The following is a 10,127-nucleotide window of genomic DNA, read 5'->3' on the forward strand; positions in this document are numbered from 1 at the left end:
CATCTCCTTGTGTACTGCTGATTGCAGGTTCCCACCAATTTCATCAGGATTCGCAGATGTGCAACACCTGTCAGATTAGTCCCCATCCTAATAAATGAATGTAGTACACTTCCATAAAAAAAATAATCACAATAACAACTAGGACATAAAGTCTATCAGCTATGGGAAGAAACCAAGGTTGTATGCCGGGGCAGGGGTTGTACCCCACCACTGCCATTTGCTGCAACAACAGCACAGGTTCGCCCGGCGGGGAAAGAAGGCGGACAGATTAAATCCCACGATTTTCAAAGAAAAAATAATTAATGCTTCCAATAAGCGTTAATTACGCTGCTACTCCCAAGCGGCATTCACACACCACCACACAATAGGAAGGAACCGCCTTTTCACTGCCACGAGCCTCTCGCGGGGCCGCTGAGCTCCTCCCCTTCCTCTCACGCCCGGAAGCGGGGCCAGGTGTTCTGCTGCAGACATGGAGTACATGGCGGGGCCGGCGGCCCCCACCCAGGGCAACATGTAAGCGGTGGCGGCGGCCGGGCCTCAGGGTGGCCTGTTGTCGCGGGAGTATCCGGTTGGCAATGAACCGGGGTGGGGGTTGACGGTTTTCTTGGCCACCTTTTTTTTTTGGAGGGGGCGGGGAGTAGAAGAAAAAATAAAAACCCTCCGCGTACCTTCCGTTGCTGCTGAGAGTTCTTTTGGCCGTTACCTCTGAGATGCTGTTTGACGTTTTTCCCTCTCTTCCAGTCTCTGTTGCCAGTGCGGCATGCCCATTCCGCCCAACCCGGCCAACATGTGCGTGGGGTGTCTGCGGGCCCAGGTGGACATTACCGAGGGCATCCCCAAGCAGGGCACTCTCCATTTCTGCAAGCAGTGCGAAAGGTGGGCAGCTGGGCCCCTCCTGAGGGGAACGGGTCCTTTGTGCAGCTGGGAAGCGGGGCAGCGTCTGACACTTTTTCCCGGTGCATGCTTTCTTCAGGTCTCGTGATTTCTCGGCATGTTCTTGTATTTATTTTCCTGTGGAAGTAAAAGGTGTGAGCATTTAGAGTGTAGAATACTTAAATGAGTATGTTTGTGGCCTTTGAAAGGAAAAAAGTGTAAGGATGGCAGTAAGAGTGTGAATGTACTTGAAATGTGTGAATTCTAATGCTTAGGGAGGCAAAAATTGTAGCTGCATAGTTAATATTAAAGCTGAAAGCCTGGGAAATACCTGCTTATCTTTTGATTGATTTAAATTACTGAAGCAGCTTTAGTGTGCTGTAAAATGTTTCATTATATATATCATATATCAAATGTATCATAGGTATCTTCAGCCTCCAGGAACCTGGATCCAGTGTACCTTAGAATCAAGAGAGCTTCTTGCTTTGTGTCTTAAAAAAATCAAAGCTTCGCTGAGCAAGGTTAGTTGCTAATCCTGTTGGTATTTCATGGCATGTCTTTTGGTTGGTATTGCATAATGTGGTCCCACTAACTTATGCAGGGTTCGATCCTTGCAGAGCAGCTGTTTGTACTTGTGTAGAGCTGACTAACTGATTTATAGTTCACAGAGAGAGTGATAGTCTCATCTTAAATAGCTGTGTACTGGAATCTGGGAGGATGCAGTAAGGACAGGCTCTTACAAAAAATTTCCGAGTGTGCTGAGAAGACTTTTGCATTGCAGTTCAGTGATTTCAAAGCATACAGTGTACTGCACAGTTGTTACTGCATGGAAGGGAGTTGAGTATTATTAATTGAAGGAAAGGAAGGGAGTTGAGTATTATTAATTGAAGGAAACTAATACTTTTTAATGCATCTTAATCTTATAGGGGGGTTTTTACACATTTTTTAAATTGCTTATACAGTACTTCTTACCAGTTTATAACAATGTGAAAGAGGGTTGTACAGGGGTATATATAGATTAAATTGAAGTTATGTGTTTAAATTGAATAAAGTATCTCTTAGGTTCAGAGTCTTACCAGAGGAAGAAATCTGAGATAGTGTTTTAGGCAAAAAATTGTTTTGTTACCGCAATAATCAGTCAAGGTTTGAATTAGATTGCCTCATTGAGCTTCTTGCTATTGGGTTAGTGCTTAAATGTACAGAATGTCTTTTGCTGCAGTAAATTTGCATGTTCTTAGTTTTAGAGATGAAATTGGCTTTTAGGTCCTGAGGAAACTATTATACTATCCCAATTCATCATTATGTGGTGTCCAGCAATAGTGTCGAATAGTGTATTCAGTTACTCTGATGTGACAGTCTGAGTTTGGATTGCCATTACTTTAGGTAGATCAGACTCAGTGTCCTAACTGAGCATTATCAATTAGGTTGGGTGTACTGATAAATATGGTTTTAGTTAAGGTTATTCACTGTTGCTTGGTTGTGGATCTATAAACTATGAGCTTGTGTTTTGTGGTAGTTAGAGCTGCACATTTTTAACGTGTGTGGGCAGTAGCCGAGTTCATGGTCTTTCCCATTGGCAGGTCCGGCTGATTGATGCAGGCTTTATTTGGACTGAACCTCATTCTAAGAGGCTGAAGCTGAAATTGACTGTTCAGAAAGAGGTAATCGGAGTGTACAGTGTTCTCTGTGTGGCTTTTACGGTAAACAGGCACTACTGAGGAAACCTTTTAAACTTCTGTTTTACAGGTGATGAATGGAGCAGTTCTTCAGCAAGTATTTGTGGTGGAATATATAGTTCAGTCTCAAATGTGTGAAGACTGTCATAGGATTGAAGCTAAGGATTTCTGGAAAGCTGTAGTGCAAGTCAGACAAAAGGTAGAGGCAAACTGAGTTTTCATTCGTTCATGGCAGAACAATCAAGCAGACAAATATTTGGATGATTTTCTCAGAAAAAGATGGACTCTCACTTGCACACTGCCAGAGTGATACATTTTGTGTTCAAAGTGGGTTTTTTGGCTTTTCTTACAGATACTGGTTTAGAAAAACTTTCTTCTTTCTAGTATTATTAGTGTATTCTTTTTAAATGATGGCTGGCAGGAGGTTCTTTTGTGAAGTACTAAATATCCTGTATTTTAAGGTAATGTTAGAAACAGTGGGACAAATTGTTTATAAATATTTAAATTTTCTCTAAAGAAAATACTATCTCTAACAACCAGTTACTCGAAAATGAGAAACAAAGGTTTAAATTATTTGGTATAATTAGAGCACATCTCTGAAATCTTTTTGGTTACTTGGAATAGGCTTTGGACTGTTGTTTCTCTAGATGACCCCTTCATATGAACACTTAGAGATACTGCATTTACACTAGAAAGTTTATAAATAACCCTAATAATTTTATTTTTGTTTTAGACTCTGCATAAGAAGACTTTCTACTACTTGGAGCAGCTGATTTTAAAACACAGGCTTCATCAAAATACCCTTCGCATCAAAGAAATCCATGGTAAGCGAGGGGGCTTGTTAGTCTAGAGATGGAATAGACTAACCTGTTTGATATTGGAAGAGTCCTTGTGCTAGTAGTTACGTACAGGTAAGCAGCAGATTATGTAGCCTATGTATTGTTTTGAAAAAAAAACGTAGTACTTAAAATGTTCATCAAGCTTTCTTTTCCTTAAGATGGCCTGGATTTCTATTATTCTTCAAAGCAACAGGCCCAGAAGATGGTAGACTTTCTTCAGTGTACGGTTCCATCTAGGTATGTCATTTACCTTTATTGCTATGAGTACTCAAAAGCTTTTGGAAAATGTCTTTTATACTTCATTTTTAAAGGATTTTGTATGTGAAGGTGTAAAGAACCTGCATTCTAGTTAAAACACAAAATCCCTTCTATGGAAGTTCTGTATTTTCTTCTTAGGCATCTTAAAACTAGCCCTCATGCTTTTTTCTATTTCCTTAGTTTTTGTATTTGTAGTATGTAGCTCTGTACTTTCATTGCTGTACTTTGTGCTGGTTACCTCGTGTTCCAAGTGATGTCCTTATTGTTGCCTGAAGGCTCTATTTTTGTCTTATAGGTCAAAATCATCCCAACGTTTGATCTCACATGATATTCATAGTAATGTCTATAATTACAAAAGCACTTTCTCTGTGGAAATAGTTCCAATATGCAAGGTAGCGTCCTCTATTTCATCTTCAGCATATTGTATGAAGTGGGTGGAGTTTAGTTTTGGTGATGAAAGCCTGATTTTATTGTGTATTTGGGGGGATGGGAAGGGCTCTACTTGCCACAAAGCATGGAAAGTGGAGGTAGCACTATTTTGAGGAAGTTACGGGGTGGAGAACTGAAAATAGAAAGTTTAAAAATCTGTTTCTCTAAATACTTGATTAAAAATCAAGTAAATCTGAGTGTAAATTATTTTCTGTTTGTATGAAGGACAGTGTTGTGTGTCTGTCACCAAAACTGGCACAGAGCCTTGGGAACATGAGCCAGATCTGTGTGTGCATTAGAGTAACAAGTACCATTCACCTCATCGATCCTAGCACTCTGCAGAGTAAGTTGGAGGCTCTTTTCTGCACTGCAGCAGCATCTGATTTTTCTGCTGGCACAATTATTTTTATTTTTGTGTTGATTTCATTAAATTTTTATTTTGAGATCTTAATGTTGTAAATTTATCTGTACAATCACTGATGTAGAAATTTAATAGCAAACTAGGACAGTTCTCTAAACTTAATTTCTGTAGTATCCTAGGTAAAATGGGAAGGCTCAGTGTTAAGTTCACTGATGTTCTGGGCCTCTTCTAAGCACTTGCATTTGTCAGATGTATTCTTCTAAAATTAGATGGCATCTATGAGTTATGATTCTAGCTGCAGTACCAGAAGCACTCTGCTTTGATTGGTGTATGCTGGTAAACTCTACCAGCAAAATGCTTCTAATAAGGATTACATCCAGGAGAAGGATTCTTGTGAATGAAAAGGTCTGTGCTTCAGACATGTTAACATGATTTGTCTGTCACAGCTCAACTGCTCACATTTGCAGTATGGGTCATGTCCTAAATGCTTGTGTTACAGTAGCAAACCTTAACAAAATACATTTGGCAGTGGCGTTAATTTTGCCTAATGGTTCCTTTTCCTTTTAATTTCTTTGCAAGAATTTCTCTCCCTTGTCATTCATTGCCCACATTGGTGTGTTTTTTCCAGTTGCTGAAATTGATGGGAATACCTACTGGCGCCACCCTTTCAATAGCTTGTTCCAGCCCAAACAACTGGAAGAATTTATCATTATGGATATCAATCGGGTTCAAGAAAAGAAAAAAGGTGCAGGTGCAGGAGCAAGATCCAACAAGGTAGACAGAGTTCCTCTCTGTTTGATTCAGTGTTTTAGGCTGCCTATTCCCCTCTCTCCCCTACTCAGCTGAATTTCTGTTCTGAATCATTCTGCCTTACAGTCAGATACATGCTTTTCTGTCTTGCCTCTGGCAAAACCTCTTCTCGGGAAGATGTGGACAGTGGTTTGGAAGTTGCACAGGCATTGTGTGAATTCCACTTTCAGAAATTCTTTTCCGTTGAACAGCTTAAACTCTACTTGTTATTCTTATTACTGAAGTTGTTTTATATTAGTTTTGCAACTCTTTAATTATTAAATTGTTTCTGTTGAAGTGTAGAAGCTTTTCTTTCTAATCAGAGTTAATGAATCAGCACTAGACATTTTCTTCTGGGTCAAAAGTTATATGTGGTTGAAAGTTATGAAGGAAAAAACCAAAACTCATGTCTAGTTGTAGAAATAGCCTTTGTGGAATTCTTGTGAAAAGTAGTTGGCATGTCCATTATCTTATTTTTGTAAAGATGAAAATGAGAAGTAGTAACAAATGCATTTGGTGCTTGATGTAGGAAATACAAGTTTAATTACAAATGTAATGTAAAACAGTAATGCAGCAGTACAAACGTTCTAATAGCATAGCCAGTTAAGCTGCGTTTGATTACAAGGGTTTTATTTTTCCTTCCTCAAGCACACGCTGGCTGAAGCCTGGGTGCAGAAAACCTCGGAGTTGAATACAGATCATCAGTATTTCTGCTGTACTCACTTGGGGCACATTCTGAATCCCGGCGACCTTGTGTTGGGGTCTGTTCTGTTTCTTGTTTTTTATTAAATGATTATTTAATGACTGAATTATCTGGATTCTTTACAAGCTGGTATATTATTGAGAAAGTTTTGAACTGTTCTGATCTCTAAGTCAGCAAAAGGGATAGAATCTTCCGTCTTGGCCATGAAAAGATGATTCTAATATGGGAAATTCTTGTTTCTAGCGGAAATCATCTTGTCAAAAGGGTCGTTAGTAATAAGAGAGCTGAAGTATTGACTTTAGAGTGCCGATTGGAACATCAGTTTAGATACAAATATATGGGGAGGACTTTTAAAATACTAGGCAAGATCTTTTTGTTAGATAGTGGTTAGCTTATACAGCAGTGTGAAATTTTTGTAAGATTAGGCAAGTCAAGCGATTCTCAATCAAGCTAAAACATTAATGTTTTTGGAGCTGTTGTGAGCCCAGCAGAACCTCAGTGGATATTAAAGTTTGGGTTCAGGAGCCTGGGATATGATACATTGAGTTGAATTTTGTAGACTTACATAAAAGGGCAGGATAAATAAGTATTTTTGGTTTAGATTCGACTTAGCGAACTGCAACTTAAATGACGAGTTTGCCAATAAGATGAACCCACGCAATATTCCTGATGTGGTAAGACCATTTTCTTTATCTGTACAAAGTTCTCTGCATTACCTGGGGCTTTGGGAAGTATGGATTTGTAATGAACACTCATTATTTTTGTAGTGAGTGGGGGATATTAATATTGAAATAAAAAAGAAGGGTATTAATATTGAAATGTGAATAGCATATAATTTTGAGAATTGCTTTTTCACCACTTAAATACTTGAGTGGCAGGTAGATAATACATTAACTTACTTTACTGTTTGTTGTTCTTGTTTGAATTACCATGCATTGCGTGATGAAAACTGTATTACAACTCAAGTGTGTTTCTCTTCAGGACATAATCCAAAGTGTCTGGAAACTTTTGAATTGACAAATGCTATATAAATTCTGTATGGAACATCTCAGTGCCAGACTGACTGTGATACTTGTTCAGCTGATTTTACAGTTGCCCAAGTCTAGACTTGGATTTTGAAAGCGTGTCATCAGTAGTGTTGAAGGTGTGAATGTGTAAATACGTGCTGGTTTTCACTGTAGGTATTAATAAAGAAGAGCTATGATCGTACCAAACGCCAGCGTCGCAGAAACTGGAAGCTGAAAGAGCTGGAAAGGGACAGAGAAGGCATGAATACAGACGATGAAAGGTTCGATATCTGCCATGAAGCTTTTCAGTCCCTTCAACTTCGGATACTGCACCTAGAAATCTAGAAGTGTAGAAATAACGCTTCTCAGTTTCCACTGAGTATAAGTGCAATGTAATGCCTAAGATGTGCTGATTATAAGCACGATGGTGGCTCATAGGAGAGGTTGATACCAGTGTTCTTGGAAGAGCAGTATCTCTGTGTTACATATATCTATGTAAAGGCAGGAGTGCTTTGAATATATGCACCTTTCTTAGGCTTATCTTCTCTTGACTGCTTAGTTCTTGAGGAACTGAGGATGCTCAGAACAACAGGCCAGGGGGTGTGGAAACAGATTGAATTCTGAAATCTTAAAGATAACACTGCAGGTTTTTCAGGTTTACTGTTGGAAAATATGAAAGATAAGTTTTATGGGGGTTTTCTCCCAAGAAAGCTTAAATTATGAGACAAGTGAATGATACCAGAATCATTGTGTGTATACTTACAGTTGGTGTCTGTCTAGCTAAAGGGACTTTTATGCGAAAATATGCTTGTCACTGTTTTTTTCAGTGACAAAGCTGATACAGCAACAGCAGATTGTAAATAATGTTCAACTGAGTGATAACAATTAGAGTTAAATGGGGACAGGCAAATTATTTGGAAACTAATAGGTGATAATAAAAAAGGTAGAAAGAATGCGTTGGGAATGTGGGAATGCTATCAGCCTGTCTGTAAGACTGTGGATTGCAGTCCTTCCTTTGTTTCTTTGATTTAATTTTAGTTTATAAATTTGTGTAAAGGAAAAGTGAGTAAATAGGTTAAGCATCTTTTACAGACAGTACCAAGACTTCCTTGAAGATCTCGAAGAAGATGAAGCCATAAGGAAGAATGTCAACATCTACAGAAGTAAGGCCTTTTTAACCACTGAATTACATGTTATGAAATCATGACTGTTTGAGTCAAAATATTTTTACTGAAGTTCTGCATTCAGATTATTTGAACTCCTCATGCCTAGAAAAATGCTGTAGTGTAAAAGCTTCAGGTGTTCAGTGTATTTCACATGCACTGTTATGTGGATGTTGATAGGTTTTGTTTGCTTGTCATTAATGTGAGAGAGAAAAGCATATTTTCTCCCACACCCACAAATTCTGCTGGGTGGAGGATTTGATACATAATATAGTATTTTCCATGAGTGCAATTGCCATGGGATTGTTGGTTTCAGGAGGGATTTGTTTGTTAGTCGTTTTTGTTGGTTGTTTGGAGGGGGTTACATTTTTAGTTCCCCTTCCTTGGGATTGGTATTTTGTTTGCTTATCTGTTGGGTTTTTTTTTTTTCCTGTGTGTTTTTAGATGCAGATGTTCCAGTGGAGAGCGACACAGATGAAGATGGTCCTCCACGAATCAGTTTGGCTGAAATGCTAGAGGATCTCCATATATCTGAGGACGCCACGGGTGGGGAGGGAGCAAATATGATGACAGAATAAGAATAGTGCGTTAGTCAATGCAATAAATATTCCCTTGCTAAAGGGAATTTGCTTTTGCTAAAGAAAAAGTACCTAAAACACATAAACTGATCACATGAACATGCAAAGTGATGTGATAACTACCGCTATACTGCTAAGTAATGGGGCTAGATGTGGTAACTACCGCTATACCCCTAAGTAATGGGCCTAAATTAATATTCTATATATATTTTTTAGAGAATCAGCAATTTAAGTTGATTTCTGTTTCAGGCATTGCAGTATAAGCTCCACATGTTCTTCCCTTCCCAGAGAGCTCTGTCCTTGAAACTTCAGCAATGTAAAGGTCAGCTGACTAACATCAGTTATCCATTGGGAGTAATCAGTTGTCTTCTGTTGAAGACAACTGATAAAGAAGGATCTCCAGAGGAAGAGATTTCATTCTTCCTTGCCAGATTTGTAGGTAGGATACCTACCTACTGTTTATTGCCTTAATTTTTTCACGTGGGAAGGATTTTTCCTGTCTTAATCTTTTTGGCACAATGGTTGAAGTGTGTTACGATTCTTATTTTTCCATACAACACTGTGTTGGGGAAGCTCAAGAGTGTAGCTTCTGTTCCTTTGGTAAAGGAACTCCAAAGACACATGTTGTGTACACACAAAAAACTTCCCTGTAGATTGATAGAAGATGCAGCCCTTGATGAGAGTAACTGGCAACTTCTGTTAAATGTGATGAATGTTGTACTATATTCCATGCCTGTATGAGTGGATTAAAGCGATATGCATAATGTCTGATTAATACATCAGGTATGAACTATTAAGAAGTTCCACAGATATTTTGGTCCATCATTTTTTAGTTAACTTTATAATCAAATTTCACTCTGCTGCAAGCCTGAAGAGGACATAAGTGGTGTAGGAGGACATTGCATTGTTAAATCCATCTTGTTCTAATTCATGTTGCTTCACAGAAGTGGTTCAACAAAAATTCTACTAACAGTTTATGTGAATACAGATTTGATTTAACTTGGTGTAAATACAGAAGCACAGCATAGAGTGGTTTTGTTGCTGCATTTTTTTGAAATTAAGGAAAAAATGTTCTGAAATAACTGGCATCTGTAAAGAAGGGAAATACTAACAATGTAATATTGAAAAAAATAAAGATGTGTAGGATTCATCAAACAAAAATGATTCCTGTATCAAGGATCTGTATAACTTAAGTGAGAATGCTTATAGTTTGCCTCTGCTTGTAATAGGAGGGTTGAAAATAATGCTGTTTCCCTGTAGTATTGCCAAAGGAAGTGGCTGGATCACCAGTCTCTGTATCATCATACTTCACATCCTTTCAAGGCCTCAAAGAAAAGCTAAGAAATAATCAAGGAGTTCTCTGTGTTCAGCTTTCTGCCATGTGTGATTCTTGCCTTATTCTTTAGTTTAAGTGTCAGGTTTTGGTAACTGTTGCCCAGCAGGTGTGAATC

The 10,127-nt window shown here is 38.6% G+C and overlaps 1 protein-coding gene across 1 annotated transcript; it reads left to right on the plus strand.

The window, feature by feature from the left end:
- Nucleotides 1-457: 457 nt before the first annotated feature.
- Nucleotides 458-9,757, plus strand: NMD3 (NMD3 ribosome export adaptor). The gene is made up of 15 exons (XM_080622633.1): nucleotides 458-513; nucleotides 742-876; nucleotides 1,298-1,394; nucleotides 2,454-2,534; nucleotides 2,620-2,748; nucleotides 3,283-3,373; nucleotides 3,547-3,625; nucleotides 3,942-4,038; nucleotides 4,301-4,418; nucleotides 5,065-5,210; nucleotides 5,874-5,986; nucleotides 6,530-6,602; nucleotides 7,110-7,216; nucleotides 8,028-8,098; nucleotides 8,543-9,757. The coding sequence occupies exons 1-15, from the start codon at nucleotides 470-472 to the stop codon at nucleotides 8,674-8,676; spliced, it is 1,515 nt and encodes a 504-aa protein (XP_080478759.1). The 5' UTR covers nucleotides 458-469; the 3' UTR covers nucleotides 8,677-9,757.
- The last annotated feature ends 370 nt before the right edge of the window (nucleotides 9,758-10,127 follow it).

Source organism: Psittacula echo (genome assembly GCF_963264785.1).
Source record: "Psittacula echo genome assembly, chromosome: 7".
NCBI classification, from domain to species: domain Eukaryota; kingdom Metazoa; phylum Chordata; class Aves; order Psittaciformes; family Psittacidae; genus Psittacula; species Psittacula echo.